Raw genomic sequence first — 27,582 nt, 5'->3', positions numbered from 1 at the left:
CTCTGCCAAGGGAATACTGGACAAATTCTCCTTCCGGACCCAAATGGAATATAACGGAAATCATTTCCCTTATAATCCCATTTGCCATTAACAATCAAGAACCTCTCCGGATTGAAGTCATTGGGGTTGTCCCAAACAGAGGGGTCCCTTTGTATAGCCCATGAGTTTACATAGATGTCCGAATTCTTGGGGATGGTGTAGCCATTAACAACGGAGGTCTGACTAGGAGTGTGAGGGATCAAGAAGGGATTGGGTGGGTGTAGACGAAGCGTTTCTTTCACTACTGCATCTAAATAAGGCAATTTAGATAGGTGGTTTTCTTCTAAAAGTGTATCCCTACCCACCATTGCGTCTTATTCATCTGGAGTTTTCTTCATTGTTTCTGGTTTTAGCAGCATCTCGGCCATCGCCCACTCTAACATTGTCGAGGTTGTGTCGGTCCCCGCAGTCACCATGTCCTGGCACAAGTAAAACAAGTGCCAGTTGATCTTAGGGTAATGAATTATATGAGTGATTGAAAGTAGTGCAACTTGGGCCGGATTGGGTTGGGTTGAGGCCAACTCTAGCACAACCCGAGCACCCAAAATGTCAACTCTAACCCGATCCACTCGGGCCAAGAGGGTCAACTCTAGTCCAACACGTTTGTTTTTTAATGGCAACTCTAATCCAACACATTTGGCTACCAAGAATTTTTTTTCTCTCTCTCCTCCCACTCTCCCCACGCCACCCACCCTCACCACGTTGAGACACTAGTTTATCATGAAAAAATAATTCCTTGACACTGCCTAAATCTCTCAACCATAACCGAACCCGATTTTACAATTCCGGTCGGGTTGGGTTGGAATGAATTGAGTTCGTATTGGTATGAGCCAAAAACAGAAAATATTACAAAAAGAAACCATAACCCTAGGATTTTTAAAGCAGGATAAAAGGAGGAGGGTTCGGATGGGGCATGAACATAGCCCAAAATTAAATCTGGCTGGCTTTTCCTAACCCTAACCCAACCCAACACAAGCAGAAGTATGGATTGAACCTGTCGGGTTCTGATTGAGCCTGGCCCGAGTTGCGCCCCTAAATTGGAAATATTATTTCCCAATAGTTAATTGTATATCTATTTCTTTATAATGTAAGTAATATAGAAAATTACTAGCAAGATGGCCTTGACGTCAGTCATGGTCAAGGGCATTTTTGGATCGGCTTGCTCCTGTGTGTTTAAAAGGATATCGAGGAAATCCGAGATGTCTTTCTTATTGCTTTTCACTCCTCCTGAACTCTTCTTCATTTTGAGACGTTGATCTAGGATTGACTCGAAGATCCGATCCAACCATGACGAGAGACACTTCATTTTACGACGCACACCTTGTAAGTCGAACCGGGCAAGTATCGGAAACAGATTAAACTTATTGGGCTGTCCCAATAATTGAGCAATTTCTCCCATTACTTGCCGGAACTCCGCCGCAGCCCTAGAATCACTTTCACTTTTGACAGTGGCACCCCACAGTATGCTCATCATAGAGTTGAAGATTGTTTCAGTTATTTCCTCACTGGTATTAACCTGTTAAAGTATAAAAGATTAAATAACTCCATCTCCAACAGCTTAAACTTTTGGAGTAACTGGTGGTTTCACTTGGTATCAGAGCAATTGCTCTATGTTCAAAACTCCTTTATACCAAAAATCCACAGGTATTCGTCAACCCAAAAGAGGTGCCACATGTGACATGTGTAGCCCAACCCTAAAAAGAGGGGCCACCCATGAGAGGGACTGTTAAAGTATAAAAGATTAAATATAGAGAAATGATTTCAGCGCTACTATGTTTTGATAAGATGCGCGAAGCATCTTATCGTTTAGTTATTAAAGGGCTGTCAGAAGAGTATTTCGGTTCTCAGAAAGCTCTTACCGGCCTTTAAATACTAAACGACAAGATGTGTTGCACATCTTTATCAAACCATGGTAGTGCTGAAATCATTTACGCCATCTCAAACGGCTTAAGCTTTTGGAGTAGTAGGTTGTTTCACATAACTGGACTTCCGACTTTGGCGTAAAGATTTCTCAGAGTCTTGTGAAGTTGCTTTTGCCGGGCCGCGTCCAGCTTCAATGCTCCCCATGTTTAGAACCTCTTGGACGCAGACCTTTCGAAGCATACGCCACACTGTTCCGCGACTCCATACAATATCTGACCCTTCATAGGTCACTGTTATTCCTCCAGCTACTACGTCGTGGTTGGCAAAGATGGTGTCTTGGTCTTTATGGATCTCCTTCGCCATGGCTGGGGAGCTCAATATAACGATGACCTTGTTGCCGAGCTTGACCTTACAGATGGGGCCATAGATTGAAGATAATTTTGCAAAATAGCGGTGGAGATCGGGTTCCATAGACAGGAGGTTTCAGATAAAAGGCAAGCCTCTTGGACAGGTGGAAGTGGCATAGTTCCCTTTCTTGATCTGCTAAACACCCAAAAGATCAAGATTGCAATCAAGAAAAGAACAAGTGTTTCTTTCCCAACTCCCAACCAAGACCCAACTTCGATAGGTTTTGATTCCATGTAGGTAGAACTACAAAGTGATGGCTTTGCCTTTGTATTTTGGTTGAAGCCTTATAAGTTGATTTCAATGTTCATACAAAGTAGCGTATTTACGCATATGAAATGGAAAAAAATTGCCTCAAACTGCTTATTTTCTTCTGTTCTTTTATTAACCAACTGAGTACACATGTTATTTTTTCCAAGGAACAATTACCAATGGGGGACAAAAATTAGGAGGAATTATCAATAGTACCCATGCTTTTCTAAAATTATCAACCAGGGACAAAAAAGGTCTTGTCAGTAAAAGCTAGATGAAAATGCCTTTTTCTTCAGCAACACGTTTTGCTTTTTCACTTTCCTCTCTTCTCTCTTCTTTCCCTCTTTTTTTTTTTACTTTTCCATTTTCAACTTTATTTTATACTGGATAACCCCAATCGCAGAGACTTGAAAACTCCCTTCCAAAACTCCAGTATCCTCGGCCAATTTTAAGGGACTTGATAAGCCCATTCGTAAATTGGTAACCTCATTTTGATACTAGATAACCCCAATCCCAAATACTTGAAAACCCCCTACCATAACTCTAGTACTCTTGGCCAATTTTTAGGGACTTGTTAAGCCTATTCGGAAATTGGTAACCCCACTTTTTATACTAGATAACCCTAATCCCACAGACTTGAAAACCCCCTTCCAAAACTCTAGTACCCTCGGCCAATTTTCAAGGACTTGATAACCCTATTCGGAAATTGGTAACCCCATTTTTTATACTAGATAACCCCAATCCCATAGACTTGAAAACCCCCTTCCAAAATTTCAATACCTTCGGCCAATTTCAGGCACTTGATAAGTCCATTCGAAATTGGTAACCCTACTTTTTTAGAGTTGCTAACCCCCTTCCAGAGAGTTGATAAACCCCTTCTGCTACAAAACCCCCTGCCTATAGCAACTCTTCTAATGGCATTACAAATCTGCTCATGATAAAAATAATATAAATTGATGTTGTTTTCATTAAATGTGCTTAATGTATTACATCCCAATTTGTGTATTACAAAAAAAATAATTTAAGTATATCAAAAAATGTGTAGCCATCCATGCATTATCTCCCCAACACACCATAAAATACAAACCGCTTAAACCCTAAACAAGATAAATCAGAAACAGAGGAATGAAAAATAGTGCAAAAGCCTATAAAAAGAAAAAACAAAACCTAGATATAGAGAGATACATGGTAAGAACCCAACATTCAAGTTTTCAAGATTTGCCAGCAACAATGGTGGCTGAACAAGGAGGAAGATGACTAGTAGGGTAAAAAAATCAAAAAGTGGAAATGAAAAAGTAAAAGAAGAGGGAAGAAGGAAAAAAAAGATGAAAACATGTTGTAAATGCTAAAGGGCATTTTCGTCTAGCTTTTACTGACAAGACATCTTTTGTCTCTCATTGATAATTTCTGAAGAGCATGGGTCTTGTTGATAATTCCGCCTAATTTTTGTCCCCCATCGGTAATTGTTCCTTTTTCCAATCACATGATTTAGAATCATCCACAACAGTCTCTATTTTTTTTTTCATGTTTTTGCTTTCATAACTCCCTTTTTTTTGTAGGAAAATGCCAAGGCTCTTTTTCTTTTTCTTTTTGTACGAATGGCAACCTTTTGTGCCAGCTAAACGTAATCCTAATTTCAACAACAAATTAGGATTCCGTCAAGAAAATCCAAACCATTGACTGGGGTCTCAGACATGATTTATGAATGTAGCTCCATTATTTTCCTTGTGGGTACTACCTTCTAAATAGTAATTTCCTTGCATTGTTATCTGATATGTGATTATAGAGGAGCAACAGTGAATATGTATGAATTGAGTAAGGAAAATCGGAGTGGTGGAGAAAGAAGTACACAAAGCGGTTTTCAAGATTTGCCAGCAACATATTTTTTATATAAATTCACTAAATTTATATATAAAAATATGATGTAAGAGAAGTAGGAGGCGAGCCATGGTGATTTTTATGCCTCACGAGGACACGTTTTCGCAATTGAGACCATTGATCTTGTAGAATATCATGGGACAACTAACATGGTCTTGGTGCCATTCCCAATCCACATCTTGTAGGCTAGAAGACCAAAAAAATCAGTGTTTTAGGTTTTAGTGACAAACCTTAAACAAGGCCTGACGGATCAAGAAGCTATGATCATCCGATCAAGGTGTTCGTAACAGCATTTCGCAGGACAAGTTGTTCCAGATCGAATCAACGGATCGGATCATGCTCATGTGGCAAAAACATGATCCATAGAGGGTTGATCCTGACCCTCTATAGATCAGAGGGTTATGATCAACCTATGGAAATGATTTTTGGGCCACAACCTACTTAGGGTGTGGCCCATCTAATGGACGGTTTGGATCGTCTTATGGTACGGGCCATGTCATACTTTTTAATAAAGTGAGGAGTGCGATCATCAAAATACGGTTGTGGTGATATCATTTCCCTAATTATATATACAAGGATCCCGATTAACGTTGAAGATCAATTATGAGGACTAAGGTTCCCACATAGCGACATGTATGTTCAATCAAGACAGTTGATCTTGCAGAATATCATGAGGCAGCTCACCTGGTCTTGGCCTATTAGAAAATGAAAATCCTATGGTTAACAAATTTCAACAGCTTAGCGTTTTTTTTTTGGCGAACCCTAAGAGATGTTCTCAACGGGATTCAGCTGGAAAAGGACTAAGCCTTCCGATAAATAGATATGATCACATAAATGTAGACACGCAGGGCCCAGAGAATGTCTATTAGGATTAGCCTTCCGAGAAATTGCCTCAAAATGGCTTTCCGAGAAATTGGCTAGCAAATTCCTAGAATCTAATTCGTGTTAGGTTTCCTCAGCCTTAAAATTAGCCACTTGGACCCATGGAAGATGAACAAAACTTTGCTCCTCAACATTGAGTAGAAAAGTGCTCCTCAATTCTACGCCGGCGAGTAAGATTCTTCCATGTTGAGACTCTTTAACCCAAAAACAGAGAATTTATGTGATGGGTGGCCGTGAAAACACGTGAAGTCTTGGAAAACAGGTATGTCCCACTTTTTTTTGATGATCCAAACCGTTCATCTGTTTGGGCACAACGTAGATAGGTTGTGCCCCAAAAATCATTTCCATAGGATGATCCTAACCCTCCGATCTGTAGAAGATTCCATAAATGGTTTTTGGAAATCTCCATATTCAGATCAGTTCAGATTGGAGGGTTAGGATCATCCAATGGAAATGATTTTTGGGGCACAACCTATCTATGTTGTGCCCAAACAGATGAACGGTTTGGATCATCAAAAAAAGTGGGTCATACCTGTTTTCCAAGACTTCACGTGTTTTCACGGCCACCCATCATATAATTCTCCCCAAAAACAATACTCAACTTTCATGAGGACCATAGTGCCCTTAACCCTTTTAACACAGCCACACTTTTGGAAAAAAGTTTATCTTTCGTGAGGACAATAGTACCCCTAATTCTTTTAACGGAGCCTGCACTCTTTACACGAAAAAAAAAATTAACTTTCATGAGGACGATAATACCCCTTGCCATATTATTTTTCATCTAAAATAGACTTTTACATAGTTTGCACTTTGCACAAGTTAGTTTTGAAAAAGGTAATGCTATATTCGCCCCCTTTTCTTCCTTGGGCCAGCCCACTACAAGGTATCTATGACTACCCTTTTATATACAAGACGGTGGCCCAAGAAAGAACAAGGGGCAAATTTATGAATTCTCATTTTTCTTTTGTACATCATAATGTGCACGTTTGGCCACCAGGAACATATTTTTAAGGAATGAATTCCCCGTTTTTCTTTTGTAAATCACAATGGGCACGTTTGGCCACTAGGAAATTTTCTTTAAGGATGTTTCCTTTTTCCTAGAAAGCTTTTACAAGGAAAGTCGGAAGGAAAGTCGGAGAGGAGAAAGATTGAAGGCCGAAGAGGAATCGAGAAGGAAGGAGAAAAGAAGGCATAAAAAGAAAGTATAATAAGGCAAATGGTATGATTGTCTTCAAAAAAAGTTAAAATTTTTTTCGTCTAGAGAGTGCAGCATGGGCGTTAAAGGGTTTAGGGGTAATTGTCCTCACAAAAGATAAAAAAAAAAATTCACCTCAAAGTGTAGCTGCATTAAAGGGTTAGGGGTACTATGGTCCTCATGAAAGTTGAGTATTTTTTGCGTTAAAGAGTCCTCAACTTGGAAGAATCTTACTCGCTCACGCAGAATTGCGGAGCAGTTTCCTACTCAACACAAGTTTTGTTCATGGAAGATTGTCCAAAGTAAATATAAAACTAACGTAGAAAACTTTCCTAGGTGAAAAAGTGCCTAAATTTACGTGTTTGATTTTTCAACATGTTTTTAGTCTCAAAGAAGGAAATAACTTCTCTTTATTTAACTCAACAACGTCTCTTAACTAGAGTTACTTTAAAATGAATTATATAAGAGAAAATTCCGAAATAGTAGTAAAATTTAAAATAAACTAATCTCTTTCACTAAAGCAAGAGAAATATTAAAAAAGATAAATCAGAAAAACTAGGAAATGATAATTCTAAATTTTATTTGGATTATTTTCAACACATAGTGATCATACGCTATAAAAAAACACTATGGCTTAGACGTGCCATATTCTGTTTTCATGACTACAAACACCTTTGGGAGAGAAAGGAGAGGTAAAAAGAAAGAACAAAGATGTCGAAATTGCCTGAAGAAGAATACCCACAAAAGGCTTTTGGTTGGGCAGCTCGAGATAAATCTGGCATCTTGTCTCCCTTCAAATTCTCTAGAAGGTATTGAGAAATTCAATTTAATTGAATTTGGGATCATGATTTTTTCACTTTTATTGTAAATTTCAATTGTAACGATTTTGCAGGCTAACGGGGACAACGACGTTACTTTGAAGATATTGTATTGTGGAATCTGTCATACAGACCTTCATTTTCTCAAGGATGATTTTGGCATGACCTCCTACGCTTGTGTCCCTGGGTCTGCTCCTCTCTTAACGCCCTCATCTTTTGTTATTATTATAAATCATTCCTGATGCCCCTTGATGGGGTATGAAAAGCCACATCCAATTAGCTGTCAACACGTGGCCCCGAAGGGCCCACCATGGAGTTGACACCTGCCCCAGGGGTAGCCTGGTAATCTACCAAGAGCAGGTAAAATCAAGTCCACACATGGGCCGACACCTGTCCTAAGGTAGGTAACCCAACTACCCCAAAGCTCTCACCATAAATAGTCTTCACCCATGCTAAGGTGGAGGATCAAATTCCTAAGGAGAAAAGACCATCTAACTTTGGTTTTCCTAATTTTGTGCCCATTCCGGACTTGACTGTCGAAGGGCCCTTCCGGAGTCACGACTATGGGTTGGTCTTCTGACCTTGTGTTCTGTGTGGGGCGGAACTCTCAATCAGTTCAGCAGTTCGGACCCGCCAGATCAGCTCCTTTGTCACTGCCTCATCTGTTACCAAGTTTGGGCCTAACAGATTGGCGCTATCCGTGGGACCCTGAACTAAAAGCTGTTCAAATCCCCCTTATAAAATGGCAGGACGGAGGAGTGCTCAGGTATCAACTGCCCGGACAGCCCGAGCCGAGGTGCCTCGCGGGGTTCGGAGCGAGCGAGTTGCCTCACAGGTAGTAGCTCCTTCTGCAATAGTGGAATAGAGCCCGGCTCATTTGGAACACCTCAACCCTGCTCCTACTCCAGAAGAAATCCATACGCTTTTCCAACAGATGACTACTCTTGTTGATCAGTACAAAAATCTGGTCCCAGTGCCTCCGCAACATCCCCCAGAAGCCTCTAGACCTGTGCAGGAAAGACCGAGTGCCCACAGGAGAGAGCCTGTACCTCCATTCCACAAGACGAGTCCATCACTCCCGAACCAGACATGCACAAACAGAGCCTCATCACCGCCACCGGTCACGGTCTCGATCGGCACAGAGGCGCCAAGCCAAGGTGGATCGCGCGCCCCGGAAGAAATCTCGGCGTCGTCAAAGGAGCTTAGAAAGCCACTCCGACTTAGCCGCGAGTCCAACGGTGGAGGAAAGAAACAGGCCGATGGGCCAAGAAGAAAGAAGGGCTGACCCGATGCGACGAAGATTCGAGGAGATAAACCACCGAATCGAAGAACTGGCAAAGGACCAGGGCCGGCCTACTTTGAGGACGTTCACAAGCAGACTGCCTTTCACTAACAAAGTGCTGCGCGCACCGGCACCTAGAGGATTCAAGATGCCGCAGGTTCCGCAATATGATGGAACCACCGATCCCGTGGACCATTTAGAAGCTTTCAGAACTATGATGCTCCTCCACGGCACGTCAGACGAACCCCTCTGCAGGGCATTCCCCACTACTTTGACGGGAGCCGCGAGAGACTGGAATTCGCGGCTCAAGCCTAGTTATATAGATAACTCCGAAGATTTTGGAGATGACCTGGCCTGACACTTCATGAGTAGTAGATGGCCCAGAAAAACAACAGCATCACTGATGGCCTTGAGGCAAGAGGACAACGAGTCTCTGAAAGCATTTGTTAGCCGGTTCAATAGGGAAGCCCTTCAGGTGCCGAACTTAGATCCTTCAGCCGCCACGAACGCACTTCTCGCAGGCGCCAGGTCCAACAATTTTCGACAATCGGTAGCCCGCCGAAACCCGTGGTCACTGGCGGATTTGATGGCGGGGGCTGAAGAATTCATATCCGTAGAGGAGACTCAGGCGGCCTTGACTCGAACCAGAGGAGAACCTCCGAGGAAGAAAAGAACCCCACCAAGCAGCGTAGGGACGAAAAAGTTGTGCGAAGAGAAAAGAGCCCCCAGAGGAAGGAAGAAAGTTACACCCCCCTCAACACCTCTAGAAAGCGCATTCTGGCCGCCATCAAGGAAGAAGACTTCTTAAAATGGCGGGCCAAAATGCTCTCGAAGGGAAATAAAAGAGACAACTCGAAGTACTGCCATTTCTACGGAGACCACGGGCACGACACCTACGAGTGCAGGCACCTTAAAGAAGAAATCTAGCTGCTGATTAATCGAGGATACCTCAGGAAGTAAGTTAAAGAGGATGACCGCAGAAGGAAGCCCAGGGAGAGAAGCCCTAAGGGTCGAAGCCCTCGACGATCCCAGCCGCCCTTGGCGCGGCATGAGTCTCCTGCCCCAACGAGCCCGCGTCCTGAAATCCACCGATCCTTGCCCAATGGGGTCATAAACACCATTATGGGAGGGCCAGCAGCTGGGGGAACTTCGTCATCCGCTCGAAAAGCTTACGCCCACCAAGTCAATGCCGTTCACACTTGTGATAAGAAGATGAAAATAGAGAACGAGATCTCTTTCTCAGACATGGATTTCGACAGCTTGATACTCCCTCACGACGACGCCCTGGTCATCACTATGCTCGTTGCAAACTGGGAGTTGAAAAAAATCCTGGTCGACAATGGAAGTTCTGCGGACATCCTCTATTATCACGCCTTCAAATAGATGATGATAGGAGATGATCTGCTGAGGCCTGTAAATTCAGATATGTTCGGCTTCTTGGGAGAGGTGGTCAAAGTCGAAGGACAAATCGAGCCTCCCGTTCTTGTCGGCGACCCTCCTTGTCAGGCATTTGCTATGGTCAACTTCCTGGTAGTTGTGGGACCCGATCCCGCGGGAGGGGTGGGGCGCGAGCCGCCACGCTCTCTCTTGGTTTCTCGTACCCACGCGATTGGCATGTGCATTTTAGTATTAATTTTGATTCATCTTTTATGTGAACTGGGGATCACTAAGGCAATCCGAATTACACACAAAAGAGACTGACAGAGTCGCCACCTAGATGTGGGATCTAGGACCCAAAATTAACCAGAAATCTAAACTCGCTACCTGGTTACAAGGATGGAAGGTATGGAGAGTTATCCACCACATGCACCATTCCTGCCCTATAATCGGTCTTCGATTCCAAAAGTTAACTCTTTTGAATTTATTTTAAATGGCTCATTCAACTCTTTATTAGTGTGCGACCTAAGTGACATGCATCCTAAAATCTAATTTCAATATGAATCCTAAATGTGTATCTTGATTTCTTAATTTGTCTGGATTCAATCTAAGTGAAAGTTCTCCTAAAATTCTAATTTCAAGGAAATCCTACATATTTTAATTAAGAATTCATAATAAAATAAATATACAAAACTCCACATTTGTTGTGGAGCCGACTCGCGGTTGGTATGCCATCAGACATCCAAGCTGCCTACGTACCCAAGCCTCACTGGGATCAGAGTCGACGTAGTTCGGTGCACCTAAGCTAAGCTACTTATGCCTAACTCAACTAAGACACCGACCTAGACGGGATTGACTGTTTCAACAGTTTTAAGAGAAGTTATTTAATTCAAGTTGAGAATTTTATTATCCTAGGATTTCATCTAAGATGCTATATGATTCTTATCTAAATGCAAGTTGTTCCTTAGACTAATGCAGGTTAGCCTACATCCTAGTTTACTAGGCTTGTCCTAGGGAAAGATTGGGTGACTAGTGTAACTAGACCTAGGGCACGGTTGCTATCCATAGCAAACGTACATGATGAGGCTGGACTCCTAACTCTAGGACTCCTAAAACCTAAGACTCCCTAAAACTTAGGACAAGACACGACACCAGTGTTCCTAAATTGGGCTCTAATGGTTCTTACGACGGAAACCATAATCCAATGGTTCCGAGAGACACGAGATGAATCGATTTCAGTTCTTAAAGTTAATGAATTTCAGATTTTCAGGATTTTCAGTTTCTGGACATTTAAGGAATACCAAAGGTTCTAGGGTTCTCCAATTTCGGCCTCGAATGGCATCCAAGGAAGGGAATCGTGCGCTCTTTCCTTGTGCAATTTAATACTTAGGTTATAGCACCTTATTGCCTGGCATATCTCAGGATTTCCGTGGACAGTAACCTCGGAGCCAACAACGTGTTATAACTTAAATATTCAAATTGTCAAAGATCGAGTGCAATAGGGATACGATTATGGATGCGCTGTCCATTTTTCCAGGGAAATCTAAAGATCCTAAAATTTCTGTTTCAATGGATTAAGGAGTGAACATGCGACAAAAATGTAAGGTTCTTTAGAAATTTTGATAATGATTTTTTATTAATTTTGAATTTTCAATGGAATTTATCAATTTTAAACATGTGAGTGATTTTACAAGTGAAATTAGTGCAAACGAATTCGAAATGAATCGAAATTTGTACAGCAGCAAGATGGAAATGCATGTAGCTTACTGGATGAATTTTACAGATTTTTACATTAAGGTCATATTTAATTTTGATTTAACAACAATAAGACCAGATTGCAAAAATAACACAGAAACTACTAGAAATAGAAATCTAAATTCAATGAAATTTCTACAGTAGTAAAATATAAGTAAAAATAGCATGCTGTGAGATTTTCATGAATTTTGGAAACTATTTACTATCAGTTTCGGATTTTTCAATTTTCAGACCAGATTATGAATTAAAACTACATCCCATATGAAACAAGATCTAAATCACTTGAAAATTTTACAGAAACTAGAGAGATGGAATATAAGACTACTGTAAAATTTTCGGAATTTTATCTGTGATCTGATGTCTGTAAAAATTCTCCCAAAATCTGATAATTTTCAAAGAAAGTATAAAATAATATACCAAACCTATTCCAACAATTCTCAAACATTCATCGTAGAATGTACCAGTATCATATTATTTTCCCACGAAATGTCATTAATTTTTGAATCCATTTGGTATATAATTTATTTTTCTCCGTCGAAAAGATATTTTTAAAGAGTTTTCTATTTTTAAAACACGATTTTTGAGAAAATTACGACTCCGGAAAACGTCCTCCAACCTTGTTCTGATGTGATGAACACAAAAAAAATTTAAAATTTCAAAAAATAGATCATCCTGAGATGGCTATTTTTTCGAATTTCGTAATTACTCAGCCATTATTTTAAATAAAATACCATTCTTCACTCAAATTTTTGAAAACCTTTGATTCGATGTCCGATCCGATCCGATGGTTATCTTACTCTATTTAGATGGATCGTTGTATTAAATTTCGGGACGAAACGGAATTGAAACACCCATGCAGATCATGATTTTGAGCACACACATATAATATTCAATTAAATTCATTTAAATGCTTGAAAATCATGCAAAAATCTAAAAAAAATACCAGATAATTCGGGAAAAATTCGAGAACAGTGTACTTACCTCTAGTGGAGATCCCCGCCCAATCCAAGAGCCGCAGAGTCCGAAAATCCCGCAGACGCACTGTCCCACCTCCCGCTTTCTTTCTTTCTTTCTTTGTTTTTCTTTTTTTTTTCTTTTGTTTTTCCTCACTTGAGAGATCGAGTGATATAGATGGAGAGTGTGAGAGTGGTAGAGAGTATTTGAGAGAGAGATAAAGAGAGAGATATATATATAGAGAGAGAGAGATAGAACGAGAGTGAGAGAGAGAGAGAGAGAGAGATGAAGAGAGAGAGAGGGAGAGATGAACAGAGAGAGAGAGAGAGAGAGAGAACGTGGAAAAAACAGAGCATCGCATGCTCTGTTTTTTTCACGTTTTTTTTTTTAATTTTTTTTAAAAAAAAAACTGCTGTGGAGAGGGATATTGGAGGAGATTGAAAAATAGGAAGGGAGAGTGAGGGAGAGACAGAGGTGAGATAGATGTGGAGGAGTATAGAGATAGAGAGACACAGAGAGGAACAGAGAGATGGAGAGCAACCCCGAGAGTGAAAAACGATCCTCTGTTTTTTGTTTTTTTGTTTTTTTTTATATGTGGGTGGGTTTAAGAAGGTGAGATTAATGGAGAAGGATTAGGTGTGAGAGGGTGAGGGGGATGAGAGAGTAGAGAGGTTGAGAGTGGGTGTTTGAGGGAGTGAGATGGGTGGGGAGTCGAGAGAAATGGAGAGATGGGAATGAAACCTGCTCTGTTATATATCTCTCTTTTAAAAAACCGTTGAATCCAAAAACCTCCTCCCTCCCCAGTGATGAGAGGGCCATATAGAGAGGTATATGAGAGATGGGGACTGTTGAGAGATTGAGAGAGAGCATGGGAGAGTCCTCCGTCTGTCCAGCGAGAGAGAGCGATCGAGATCCTCTTTTTTTCTCTTTTTTTCTTCTTTTCCGTTTTTCCTTTTTTCTCTCCCTCCCCCAAAAAACCTCTCTTGCTTGCTGTTTTTCCCCACTCATAAAGAGAAGGAAGGAAGGTAGCCCAAGAGAGCAGCTTCCTTCCTCTTTTTTTTTTCCTTTTTAAGCATTGCAGAGATGCTTGCCCATATTGCCGGCCAATTCTTTCCTCTCTTTCCATTTCTTCACGGCCAATCCTTTCTATATCCAATTCTTGCCAATACTTCAATCCCTTTTAAAAACAGAAAACCTTGCTGTCTCTTTTTATACACGTACACGCATGCCCTTTTCTTGCTTACCATGCTAATAAAGAAAAGCAACAAATTTTGTATATTCACTTTCCAATAATCCAAAGAGGGTTGACCGAATATGCGTGGGGCCCATTTGAAATGATCCAAACCATCCATTGCCGGGCCTTCATGCAAGGTGATCTCGATCATCTATTTTACGAGCCACTAAGCGATTAGATGGTACCTCGAGGCCATTTTCATGGGAAGATCTAAACCGTTCAACTTGCCGGCCAAAAATGTAAATTGGTCATGCTCCGCGAATCATTTTAGTAGCATGATCTAAACTGTCCATTTGATGAGCCACAGCTTTAAATTTTAATTTTTCACAATGATGGGTCCATATCAGATTGGCAAAAATACACTCCACCCATCATGGGAATTGATCTTGTTTATCGGATCCAAATGAATTTAAAAACCATATTCTTCATTAAAAACAATGCAAGGCACACCTGTTTGATCTCATTTTAATAGGAAATGCTCAATGCGGGCCCCCCAAACGGGTCCAAATTTCAATAAATGTTCAATGCGGGCCCACCGAATGGGTACGAATTCTCCCCTGGCTTGGATTCTTCTGAATAACCATTCTCGACACTTAGCGAAAAGAAAAAATGCGGAACATTGCGGAAATGATCGCAAGATTGAGAAAGCATAAGGGACGGACGCGGGAATGGAAAACACTGAAAAAAGACTGATAACAAGAATACTAACTTCTTTGTTGATTAAAGCAGAGCAAAATGGGGTGTCTACAGTAGTAAGGGCCGGTTATGCCTACAACGCTATCTTAGGAAGACCCGGACAGAACCTCGTCCGCACCGTCGCATCTGCGTACCACCAAAAAATAAAATTCATAACCCCTAATGGCGTGGGCGAGGTCAGGGGAAACCAGCCGAAATCAAGAGAATGCTATGCCCTGGCGCTCAAAGGCAAAAATGCATCAGAAACACTACCGATGAACTGCTCGATCTGAGAGACAGAGCTCAAACCGTTGTAAATGAACCAACCGAGGACCTCATCTCCATTCCATTGTACCAAGATGACAGTGGGAAAGCGGTTCAAATCGGCTCTTCCTTAGGCGAAGACGACTAGAGAAGCTCACCCAGTTCCTAAGAGATAACGCAGACGTCTTTGCATGGGCCCCCACGAACATGACTGGTATAGACCCTGAGGTCAGGACGCACATACTCGGCGTCGATCCAACCTGTAAGCCAGTAAATCAGAAAAGAGGACATTTCGCCCTAGAGAGGCGGCAAGCAATCAAGGAGGAAGTGGAGAGGCTCTTGATGGCTGACTTCATTCGAGAAATTCAATACCCTGACTGGCTCGCAAATGTTGTTATGGTGAAGAGATCCAACCGGAAGTGGAGAACCTGCGTTGACTTCACCGATTTGAAAAAGGCCTGCCCGAAGGACAGCTACCCGCTTCCAAAAATCGATCAATTGATAGATGCTACTGTGAGTCATGAACTGCTGAGCTTCATGGATGCCTTCTTTGGGTATAATCAGATCAGAATGTATGAATCCGATATACCCAAGACATCTTTTGTAACGAATCAGGGAACGTGCTGTTACCACGTCATGCCTTTCGGTCTAAAAAACGCCGGAGCTACATACCAGAGACTCGTAAACAAACTCTTCAGGAACCAACTCGGGAGGAATATGGAAGTCTACGTTGACGACATGTTAGTCAAAAGCAAAAAGGTAACAGATCATATATCCGACCTGAAGGAGACGTTCCAAGTTTTGAGAGAACACAATATGAAGCTCAACCCGACTAAGTGCACATTCGGAGTTGCCGCTTGGAAGTTCCTGCGCTTCATGGTAAGCCAAAGGGGAATCGAAGCACACCTTGAGAAAATCAAGGCACTGGTTGGACTAGGCCCACCGACCACTATAAGGAAAGTTTAGCGGCTTACTGGAATGGTGGCCGCGCTAGGACGTTTTGTTTCAAAATCCGCGGAAAGATGCCTCCCTTTCTTTAATGCCATTAAGGGGATCAAAACAGCCCCCTAGACACTGGAGTGTCAAGTCGCGTTTGAAGAACTGAAGCAGTACCTAGCTTCCCCACCGTTGTTGAGCAAGCCCGAGCTGGGAGAAGAGTTAATATTGTACATATCTGTGAGCCCGCTGGTGCTAGCAGCAGTGATGATTCGAGAAGAGCATAACTAACAGAAACCAATCTACTATGTCAGCAAGGTCCTACATGACGCCGAGACTAGATACCAAGGGGTGGAAAAGTTGGCGTATGCCCTTATCATGGCAGCCAGAAAACTAAGGCCATATTTTCAAGCGCACACAATAAAAGTCCTGACGGATCAGCCACTCCTATAAATCCTTCACAGACCGGACACATCAGGGCGACTTGTAAAGTGGGCAGTGGAACTCAGCGAGTTCGATATCCAATACCTGCCCCGGCCGACGATAAAAGCTCAGGTGTTGGTCGACTTTGTTGCAGAATGCACCATGCCCTTGCAGGATGTCGCGTCAGAAGCAGGAATAGTCCGGCTTCCAGGTGGAGAGGAGTTAACTACACCTGGGGGCAAGCCCAAGCCGAAAAGGAATCCATGGCTGAAGGAATTGCTACTCCATCTGAAGGACAGACTCCGGAAACCGAATTGCCCTGGGAATTGTATGTGGACGGGTCCTCAAACAAGCTAGGCAGCGGAGCTGGTGTGATCCTTACCGGGCCCGAAACCTCGTCCTAGAATACGTGGTGAGGTTTGGGTTTCGTGTGTCCAACAATGAAGCAGAATATGAAGCTCTCATCGCCGGAATGAACCTAGCAATCCAAACCCGTGCCAAAAGACTGAAAGCATATTGTGACTCCCAACTAGTCATCAACCAGTTCCAAGGAACGTAAGAGACCCGTGATGAGCGAATGATCAAATACCTGGCAAAAGTCTGCCGCCTGGCCGACAAATTCGAAAGCTTCGAAGTCGTCAGGGTCCCAAGAACGGAAAATACGAAGGCAGACGTACTATTCAAGTTGGCAGCTTCATGTTACACCGCTCTCGAAAATATAAGCATGGAGTTTTTGAAGAAGTCCAGTATTGAGAATCAGTTCGTAGAAGTAATGCAGGTCGACAACGAGCCATGTTGGATGGACGAGATCATCGATTATTTGCGAAGCGGAAAGCTTCCAGAAGTAAAGAAGGAAGCCTGCAAAGTGATACAGAGAGCAGCAAGGTTTTCCCTCAATGGTGAGAACCTGTACAAAAAGTCATACACCCTCCCGTACTTGAAATGCCTCCGGCCAAGCGACGCATCCTATTCCTTACAAGAAACACACGAGGGAATCTGCGGAGAACACTTGGGGGGGGCAAGGCCCTGGCCATCAAGGTGCTTTTGCGAGGCCTATATTGGCCGACCTTAAGGCGAGACGCACTGGACCTTGTCAAAAAGTGCGAGAGGTGTCAGAAGTTCTCTCCCACCATTCATCAATCGGCTATGCCAATGGCCGCGATCGTCAGTCCGCTCCCTTTTGCAGTATGGGGGATGGACATCCTAGGACCTTTCCCACCAGCTTCCAGAGGACGCGAATTCGTTGTAGTCTCTATAGACTACTTCACCAAGTGGGCGGAGGCTGAACCTCTGGCCAAGATCATGGAGCAGAATATACAGACCTTCTTCTGGAAGTCGGTAGTTTGCAGATTCGGGGTAACTCACATCCTGCTAACAGACAATGGCAAGCAGTTCGACAGCCGCAGCTTCAGAAAGTTTTGTTCAGATCTGAAAATCGAGCAAAGGTTTCCATTTGTAGCGCACCCCCAAACCAATGGGCAGACATAAGTCACAAACAGAATTATCCTCCTGGGGATCAAGAAGAGGTTGGATGATAAAGCGGGACAATGGGTGGACGAGCTGTACCCTGTCTTATGGGCCTACCAACCACTCCGCGCACAGCAACGGGGGAGTCGCCCTTCAATTTGACTTTTAGAACCGAGCAGTAATTCCAATTGACATCGGTGTCCCTTCCCCCCGGGTCAGCAACTTCAGTGAGCAGTTCAACGGGGATGGGCTCCGCGCAAACTTAGATCTGCTGGAATAAGTCAGAGAGGAATCCCGCATGAAAGTAGCGGCCTATAAACAGAAAGTGTCTAATTACCACGACGCGAAAATACGCCTGAGAGAACATCGCGTGGGTGATCTAGTTTTGAAAAAGGTGGCTGTATCTCAACCCAGAAGGGTGGGCAAACTCTCCCCGACCTGGGAGGGGCCATACCGAGTGAAAGAAATCGTACGGCCAGGAAGTTACAAACTGGAGACACTAGGCGAGCACCAGCTCCCCCACGCCTGGAATTCAAAAAACTTGAGGAGATACTACCAATAACCTGACACCTTCGAAGGCACAAGGAGAGGACCTCATTGTAATTCCACCAAAACCCGTAGTCAATGAAAAAGGCTACATCTTTTGCAAGCTCTCTATGTGTTTCAGCTCGGGTTAAACAACTGCTTGGTTCACTCTGGTTCATCCCAATGAGACCGGGAATCAACTCCTGGTCGGAAACAAACAGGGGCAGAAAACCAACATTTCAAATAAAAATCCAAGTTCTTAAGCTCGGGTTAACTTCTTGGTTCACTCCGGTTCATCCCAATGAGACCGGGAATCAACACCTGGTCGGGAACAAATCAGGGCAGAAAACAAACATTTCAAATAAAAATCTAAGTTCTTAAGCTCGGGTTAACTGCTTGGTTCACTCTGGTTTATCCCAATGAGACCGGGAATCAACTCCTGGTCGGGAACAAACCGGGGCAGAAAACCAACATTTCAAATAAAAATCCAAGTTCTTAAGCTCGGGTTAACTGCTTGGTTCACTCCGGTTCATCCCAATGAGACCGGGAATCAACTCCTGGTCAGGAACAAACCGGGGCAGAAAATCAACATTTCAAATAAAAATCCAAGTTCTTAAGCTCGGGCTAACTGCTTGGTTCACTTCGGTTCATCCCAATGAGACAGGGAGTCAACTCCTGGTCGGAAACAAACCGGGGCAGAAAACCAACATTTCAAATAAAAATCCAAGTTCTTAAGCTCGGGTTAACTGCTTGGTTCACTCTGGTTCATCCCAATGAGACCGGGAATCAACTCTTGGTCGGGAACAAACCGGGGCAGAAAACCATCATTTCAAATAAAAATCCAAGTTCTTAAGCTGGGGTTAATTGCTTGGTTCACTCCGGTTCATCCCAATGAGACCGGGAGTCAACTCCTGGTCGGGAACAAACAGGGGCAAAAAACCAACATTTCAAATAAAGATTCAAGTTATTAAGCTCGGGTTGGCTGCTTGGCTCACTCCGGTTCACCCCAATGAGACCGGGAGTGAACCAAGTATGGTAAGTTTTGAGCATCTACGAGCACAAGAGAAAGCAACGAAGTCCAGCACTTGTAAGACATTCAGAATATTCTCTATTCATAAACGCCGAGACGGGCAGATGTACAAAAAATGAGCCTCCAAGGGCCGTAACAAAAAGAATCCGTCACATGAGTTAAGCCAGGCAAAAAGAGGAGAACGAGAAGACCAAGAATCCTCGCGACTGCCGTCCCGATGAGGGTCGTTCGCCTCTAGGGCATCCGCAACTGGAAGGGCGCTCTGCTCATCACCTCCCCTGGCCTCCGGCTCAGGCAGGATAATGTCGTCCAGGACGACATTTGGATTAGCCCCTTTGACTTGCTCAAGGCAGTCTATAAATCCCAGCTTGTAGGACTCGGTGGATAGGTTGACGAGGTCGTCTTCTTTTTTCTGTACAGCCTCCCACAGCCTCTTTTGGCCTCTCTCTCTCTGTGCTTGCTGAGGGCGTCGAGGGCCTTCTCCCCTTGGGCGATCATTTTGCCGTTTAGCCTCCTGATCTCTTTGTCCCTCTCATCAATGGACCTTTTCAGCTCCTTGGCTTCCTCCTTCAGCTTGCCGATTTCAACCTCAGATCGAGTAATCGCGGTGGAGAAGCCCCTGCTCTTCTCACAAGTGTCATTATAGTAACATCTGATCTGCGAATATAAGGAAAGGATATGAATAACAGGTCAGACAGTGAACGGGTACGCTAAACTAAAAATCAGAGTACCTGGTAGATTGAAGAGAACATAGCCTCCTCGGCCGTACCCGAAGGCTCTTTCAGAACCTTGAGCTTATCCTCCTTCAGAAAGCCCTTGGTGATTATCTCCCTAGCAGCCCGGCTGTCCCCCAGGCCAGTGTCGCTCTTCTAAACGGCCCAGTTGGGGCGGAAAACATTGTCCACGGGCCGCACAAGGGTAGATGGAACGCCGAGGACCGCGCTCTGCCCGGATCCAGCTCCCCGGCCATAGGCGCCGACGATTTTCACAGCTAGCTTACTCTCTCTGGGCGGTGGATCCTGACTAGTGTAGGACTGGAAGTTTTGGGTGCCTTCCTTTTCTGGCCCCTCCCAAAAGCATTCTGTCTCACCTTCTCCAGTGCGGACTGCTTCTGCATCTCTGAAATTCAACAAGAATAAAGCCGGCGTCAATAACAACGAAAGAAAAAGAAAGCTCAGGAATAAGGCTAGCCTAAAACCCCATACGTGCCCGGGTCGCAGTACTAATGGCGAGCCCAACCAGGATCTCTTCCCTAGAGAACTCCGAGCAATGAATCAGGCCCTCTCGTTGCAGCTCCTCACTGCCTTAGGCAAACGTGAGCTTATCCTCGCCCTCCAGGAGCGGCTTGTGACATAACACAAGCGTGTCGGGGGTGGACCATTTTAAAGGAACCGGCCAGGGCCCGGTAGGTTTGTTGTCCTCGACATAGAGGAATCTGTTTTTCCAGGACGCTGGCTAATATAGATCAAACCTCCGCCCTTATGCCTCTTCAGATGCGTGTGCACATACGGAACATCAGTATGGACAAGTTTCTTTGGAGACGACCTCAGACCAGGCACATAAAGCCGACCAGCGTTCTCCATGAGTTCGGCGCAACCTGAGCCGGGGCCAGGCCGTAATATCGGAGAACCTCAGTAAAAAAGGGATGTAAGGGGAACCTAAGTCCGGCTCTTAGGGCCTTGTCGTAAACACAGACATCGGTACTGTCGTTGCTAGTCCTATCTCCCTCTATTGCCGCTCTCAACCTGAACCGCTTAGGAATGCAATACCTATCCCTAATCTCTCATAGTTTGGACTTATCAAGGATGTTCTCCTCGTAAAGAGCCTGAATATTGTACTGGGTATTGGCGTCCATCCGAGCCTTGGCTATGACCTCTGCAGCCCGCCCCGGAATAAAAGAGGTGGACGCCTCGGCCATATAGCTCCCCTCACTCGCCTCTGCCCGGTAGGGGCTATCTGCTCGGATTGGGGTGGTGTTTAAGTCAAAAATCACCCTGTCCCCACTATCTACGAACTCGTCAAGGGAAACTATGTTCACCCTATGGCCTGCCATGTACGGGCCGGGAACTCTGGTCGGATTAGATTTTGTCCTCTCTGACGAACTCGACCATGAACTGCTAGCAGAGGCGGATCCTCCTGAGGACGACCTAGGGCCTGACTCAGAACTAGAACTACTACTGGACATCAAGAATAAAAAAACAAGAGAAAAGACGGAGAAAGCCAAACTCAAATAAAGGAAAGACGCGCTAAAACGAAGATTACCGGTCTGAAAGCACCTAATTCAGCGACTACCACGACCACAAAGCTAACCGCAGACCCGAAGGCAGACTAGAAGATAAGCAAAGGGAAAGTAAAAGTGAAAAGTGAAAAGTGAAAAGTGAAGGTAAGTTACCGCTTCTTATAGCATTGGAGGCTTGAGGCGGTTCACCTTCGCAAACCAAGGGCCGCCACGTGTCCCTCATTAATGAAGCAGGGTACACAACGCGAGGCGGCGCGTATGTATACGCATAGGGATACGTATAATACATGCGAATATAGTATGTGTATATACTTGTATGAATATGTGTACAGAATAAGTATGAGAAATTGTCCGAGTAAAAAATCTAGTCGTCCCAAGCCGGCCAGGATATGGCGCGTTCACAAAATGACAAAACCTGGTCATCCCAAGCCGACCAGGATATGACGCATTCACAAAACGATAAAAATCTGGTCGTCCCAAGCCGGCCAGGATATGACGCGTTCACAAAATGACAAAAATCTGGTGTCCCAAGCTGGCCAGGATATGACGCGTTCACAAAACGACAAAAATCTCGTCATCCCAAGCTGACCAGGATATGACTTGTTCACAAAACGACAAAAATCTGATCGTCCCAAGCCGGCCAGGATATGGCGCGTTCACAAAACGACAAAAATCTGGTCGTCCCAAGCCGGCCAGGATATGGCGCGTTCACAAAACGACAAAAATCTGGTCGTCCTAAGCCGGCCAGAATATGGCACGTGCATAAAACGACAAAAATCTGGTCGTCCCAGGCCGTGCAGATGGCTTGGCCGGCCAGGAAATTCCACTTCATATTTCTGGTCATCCCAAGCCGTGTAGAGGGCTTGGCCAGCCAAAGTATTCCACTTCATATTTCTGGTCGTCCCAGGCCGTGCAGAGGGGTTGGCCGGCTAGAATATTTCTGGTCGTCCCAGGCCGTGCAGAGGGCTTCGCCGGCCAGAGTATTTCACTTCATATTTCTGGTCGTCCCAGGTCGTGCAGAGAACTTGGCCGACCAGAGTATTCCACTTCATATTTCTAGTTGTCCCAGGCCGTGCAGAGGGCTTGGCCGGCCAGAGTATTTCACTTCATATTTATGGTCTTCCCAGACCGTGCAGATGGCTTGGCCGGCCAGAGTATTCCACTTCATATTTCTGGTCGTCTCAGGCCGTGCGGAGGGCTTGGCCAGCCAGAATATTCCACTTCATATTTCTGGCTGTCCCAGGACGTGCAAAGGGCTTGGCAGGCCAGAGTACTTCACTTCATATTTCTGGTCGTCTCAGGCCGTGCAAAGGGCTTGGCCGGCCAGGATATTCCACTTCATATTTCTGGTCGTCCCGAACTAGGCAAGACACCGGAAGCTGGCCTACGCACTTCATCCCGAACCTCGGCTCATTCAACCGCTCGGGAGCACAACCTCTCATGCTTCCCCAAGTCACTACAATGACTGTGGGGGCAAATGATGGGGTATGAAAAGCCACATCCAATTAGCTGTCGACAAGTGGCTCCCGAAGGGCCCACCATGGAGTTGACACCTGCCCCAGGGGTAGCCTGGTAATCTGCCAAGAGCAGGTAAAATCAAGTCCACACATGGGCCGAGAGCCCAGAGCTCTCACCATAAATAGCCTTCACCCATGCCTTAGAGGATCGAATTCCTAAGGAGAAAAGACCATCTAACTTTGGTTTTCCTAATTTTGTGCCCATTACTGACTTGACTGTCGAAGGGCCCGTCCGGAGTCATGACTCTGGGTTGGTCTTCAGATCTTGTGTTCTGTGCAGGACGGAACTCTCAATCAGTTCAGCAGTTCGGACCCGCCAGATCAGCTCCTTCGTCACTGCCTCATCTGTTACCAATTTTGGGCCTAACGCCCCCTTTCTTGTTAAATATTTTTTAATCATCCCAGACAAATAGGGTTGCAACTCATGTCGGGTCGGTCGGGTTTTGGAAAACCCTATCCTACTTGAGAAATTATCTCGGGCTGGATCGAGTCTTTAGGGGAAAACCCAAGATTCATAAACCAACCCTACCCAAGATAGTTTCTTGGGTTGGGTCGGGTCAGGTGGGGTTGGTTTTTATTGTTTAGCTTATTACAGTGATTAATTTCATGGTGTAGAAAACAACAAACCTTAACACTAAAAATCTCTAAATTTAAGCTGTCAAGTGAATAAATTTAAGAAGTTCACTACTTTTTCACATCACAAACATGATCACCTCATTGAAAACAGTTATATCAATACTCCTGAAAATAATTTAGCATCTAATTTAAGAAGTATTTAAGAAAATCATATCACACTTATCAGTCTGGTCAGGTTTCAAGTTTTGTGTTTTTTTTTTCTTTAAACCCGACCGAGATTAGCTCAAGTTTTTCAACCTGAAACTTGACCCAACCCAAGATCCATGATTTCTAAACCCAACCTAGGTTGATTTTGGGTCGGGCCGATGTGGGTTGAGTTGCAACCTTACAAACAACCTTCCTAATTCTCTTATCTCCACGCCGGCATGAGATCACTGGAGTAGTGACCGAAGTAGGGAGCAAGGGGAAGAAATTCAAAGTCGGTGACAAGGCAGGCGTTGGATGCCTTGATGGGTCATGTCAAAACTGCGACAAGTGCAACCAAGAGTTCGAAAATTACTGCCCGTAAATGGTGCAGACTTATAGCTACCCTGACCAGGATGGGACAATTACAAAAGGTGGATACTCCAATATTCTGGTTGTCGACGAGCACTTCGCAGTTCGCTTCCTGGACAATCTACCAATGGACAGTGGTCCGCCACTACTCTGTGCCGAGATTACAGTGTATAGTCCCATGAAATTCTTCCAGCTAACTAAGCCTGGTTCGCATATTGGAGTGGTGGGACTAGGTGGGCTTGGTCATGTGGCAGTGAAGTTTGCAAAGGCTTTAGGACTGAAAGTTACAGTGATAAGCACTTCGCCTAGTAAGGAGAATGAAGCAATTGAGAAACTCGGTGCCGACGCGTTCTTGGTCAGCCGTGACCCGGCGAAAATGCAGGTATCAGTCTTTAGGTGGCAAGGTTGTAGATGAAATTGCGAAACAACCAATTACTCTAAAAGCTTAAGCTGCTGGAGTTAGCATTATTTAATCTTTTATATTTTAACACTCCCGAGAATTGCCCCTCTTTTTAGGGTTAGTCTATACGTTGCACATGTGGCCCCTCTTTTGGTTGTTCATTACATGTGGATTTTTAATATCAAGGAGTTTTGAACTCAAGACCTTTGCTCTGATACCATGTGAAATGGCCAATTTCTCATGGAGTTAGGATTATTTAATATTTTATACTTTAATATGTTGAAGCATAAATGATTCAATAACACCAACTCTAATGGCTTAAGCATTTAGAATAATTGGTTGTTTTGACATGGTATCAGGCACGGGGCTCAAAATCGAGGTACTCCGTGATATAAAAAATCCACATGTAAAGCCAACCCAAAAGAAGGGCACACCTGAGGGGGAGTGGATTAAGTAAAATCAATTCTAGGCTTATGCTTTTGGAGTAATTGGTTGTTTCAGAGAAATATTGTGTGCTTCGCCTTGGCTCTTGACTAGGGATGCAACTCGGCCTGAGTTCAACCTGAACTCGCCAGGTTCAAGCCAATTTCAGCTTGGGTTGGGTTTGAATTGCCTCAAGCTGGGTTGCGTTAGGGTTAGTGAAGCCAACCTGATTTAATTTCAAGTTGGGTTACAGTTGATGAGTTGAGACCAGAAGGTGACACCTTCCCTTAATTTTAACATATTATCATAATTTTCAAAATCTTAGTGTTGTACTATCTTTTTTTATATTATTATTTTGATCAACTTTTGCCTGGTCCAACTCATGCTTAACCTTAGCCAATTTGGTAAATCAAGTTATTTTGATCAACTTGACCCTCCTATGCTCGGTAGTAGGGGTGCAAGTTTGGCCCTGTCAGCCCTGACCCGCCCTGAGCCCAAACAGGGTCAGGACTGGATTTTCCAACCCTAAGGGCGGGTCAGGGTTCATTTTTTTAGACCCGGACTCAGGTCGGGTCGGGTTCTGGGTTAATGCCTCAGGTACCTTGACCCGGCCTGACCCTAAGTTTTCTATTATAGAATTGAACCATCTGTGCATGTTTCTTTTGCTAATGTTTTCTATTATCTTGGATTGATGTTTCTTTAGATTATTATTATTAATTGTCTCTGTTGCCCGCCATGTTGTTGAATTCATATTGTCTTATTTTGTTCCATTTCTCTGTTTCTTGATCATTTTGTTCTATATGATAAGTGGTTGCTTTATTTTTGGCACTCTTAACAGGTATTTGCATTAGGGTCAATTAGAGCCGACCTGGCCCGGCCCAGCCCAATCAGGGCCAATCAGGGCGGGCCAGGGCCAACACTGAGCCCTGTAGGGAGGGCAATGGGTTGAGGTTTTTCGGCCCTGACTCAGGGTTAGGGCCGGTCAGGGCCGAGATAATGGGATCCAAGGTTAGCCTAGGGTTTTGAAAAACCCGACCCAACCTGACCCTGTTGCAGCCCTACTCAGTAGGGTTACGGTAATACTAACTCGGGTTAGGCTAGGTTTTGTTGAACCCGACCTAAGCAGACCGAGTTGCACCCCTACTCTTGAGCATGAGTCTCGCCCCATCTGTTGTATTGTACATGGTGCAAGCGAAATCATTGATCTAAAATGTCCAAATATCAGATTGATTGATTGAATTGATGTTCGTATTCTAAACCTCTGATTGATTGATTTTTTGCCCATTGAATGCAAACCATAAAGCAAATTTTAATAGTATAAGAACCATCTGATCGAAATCGGATGGATATCAAGACTCTTAAAGGTAGGATTGTCGTGTTATTGAATTGGTGTGGTTTTGCAGGCAGCGATAAACACAATGGATGGTATAATCGATACGGTGGCCGCTCATCACCCTTTGAGGCCGTTGATCCTTCATGGGAAGCTGATTTTGGTGGGGGCCACCGCAAAGGCCCTCGAACTTCCTGTTTTCCCTCTCCTCTTGGTATCTATACAATCATCACTCTCACGCTTATTATGAGTCTTTTAATGCTGATTGTGACTAATTTTGTTTGTTTTTTAGAAGGAAATATTCAATTTAAGAGGATAAGTTTGAGAAATGCTTCAATTGGGTGCATTCTCATCCTGATTCACTTCACATTTTAATTTTGATTTTGCAAGAAGGAGAATTGTAGCTGGAAGTACTATCGGAGGATTGAAAGAGACACAAGAGATGATAGATTTTGCCGGGAAACACAATATAACGGCTGAGATTGAGCTCATTTCGATGGACTATGTGAACACGGTCATGGAGCGCCTTGAGAAAAATGACATCAAATACCGATTTGTCATTGACATCGGAAACACCTTAAAAGCTTATTAGCCCACATGCCCCCCTCATTCCTGATGGTTGATTTTTTGCTATGGACAATTCTAATAGAATTGAGTTCCATCACTAGATAAACATGCCGGTATTTTTTTATCCTTTTTTATTCTTATACAAGGAGATCATATTATACTTTTATTGTAGTAATTACACAATCAATGTTTGCTACAAATGAAAAAAAGCACATTACACACGATGAAATATGAGAAATAAAACTTCTATAATCAATCCTTTAGGCCCCTTTAGATTGCAGGAATTTTATACAAAAGTTCTGGAAGGAAAAATGTTTCTCAATAATCGTATTTTTACCCGTGAAAAGATAACTTGAACAAGTCCTAATCAATTTTTACTTGAGGCCCTATTTGGATTTCAGGTTTGAAAGGAAAAATGTTTCTAATTGTTCCTACTGTTCTAAATACTAAAAAAGATGAGTTGAATCAACACTGATCAATTTTGGGGGATTTACATTCAATCAGGTAGGGTTCGTGCTAATTCCAATTCTTCTTTTAGCTTATGTCACGCTCCGACCACCCCACTATGTAAATATTGTCCGGTTCTGGGTCTCAACCAACCCTGCTTTTGTTTCCCCGCAGCACTAACCGTGCCCGACCCCCGGAGATATTGTTCAGTTCAGGGTCTCAACCGGCACTGATTTTGTTTTCTAGCAACACTAACCGTGCCCGACCCACTCCG

At 43.8% G+C, this 27,582-nt stretch overlaps 2 protein-coding genes across 2 annotated transcripts; one reads left to right on the top strand and one right to left on the bottom strand.

Moving 5' to 3' along the window:
* Window positions 1-353: 353 nt before the first annotated feature.
* LOC143880694 (cytochrome P450 76C1-like) lies at window positions 354-2,373 on the bottom strand. The gene is made up of 3 exons (XM_077383667.1): window positions 2,017-2,373; window positions 1,148-1,555; window positions 354-458 (listed from the first exon to the last, which is right to left on the bottom strand). Exons 1-3 carry the CDS (start codon window positions 2,371-2,373, stop codon window positions 354-356), a joined length of 870 nt encoding a protein of 289 aa, XP_077239782.1.
* A 21,641-nt stretch (window positions 2,374-24,014) lies between these two features.
* Window positions 24,015-27,077, top strand: LOC143881177 (putative mannitol dehydrogenase). The gene is made up of 3 exons (XM_077384163.1): window positions 24,015-24,523; window positions 26,368-26,509; window positions 26,684-27,077. Exons 1-3 carry the CDS (start codon window positions 24,155-24,157, stop codon window positions 26,884-26,886), a joined length of 714 nt encoding a protein of 237 aa, XP_077240278.1. The 5' UTR covers window positions 24,015-24,154; the 3' UTR covers window positions 26,887-27,077.
* Window positions 27,078-27,582: the final 505 nt, after the last annotated feature.

This window comes from Tasmannia lanceolata, unplaced genomic scaffold (assembly GCF_043159265.1).
Source record: "Tasmannia lanceolata isolate RefF3 unplaced genomic scaffold, GAP_Taslan_0.1 ptg000007l, whole genome shotgun sequence".
Classification (NCBI taxonomy): domain Eukaryota; kingdom Viridiplantae; phylum Streptophyta; class Magnoliopsida; order Canellales; family Winteraceae; genus Tasmannia; species Tasmannia lanceolata.
Note: the sequence above shows the minus strand (reverse complement) of the source record. Positions and strands in the feature narration are given on the sequence as shown.

Bases quoted from the DNA above. Each gene is read 5' to 3' on its own strand.
- LOC143880694 (XM_077383667.1), bottom strand. From the start codon at position 2,373: ATGGAACCCGATCTCCACCGCTATTTTGCAAAATTATCTTCAATCTAT. The intron at 1,556-2,016 runs GTGAAACAACCT...ATACTTTAACAG, and splicing joins AAAGTCGGAAGTCCAGTTAT to GTTAATACCAGTGAGGAAAT. The intron at 459-1,147 runs GTAATTTTCTAT...TACTTGTGCCAG, and splicing joins ACGTCAAGGCCATCTTGCTA to GACATGGTGACTGCGGGGAC.
- LOC143881177 (XM_077384163.1), top strand. From the start codon at position 24,155: ATGGTGCAGACTTATAGCTACCCTGACCAGGATGGGACAATTACAAAA. The intron at 24,524-26,367 runs GTATCAGTCTTT...GTGGTTTTGCAG, and splicing joins GTGACCCGGCGAAAATGCAG to GCAGCGATAAACACAATGGA. The intron at 26,510-26,683 runs TATCTATACAAT...TTGATTTTGCAA, and splicing joins TGTTTTCCCTCTCCTCTTGG to GAAGGAGAATTGTAGCTGGA.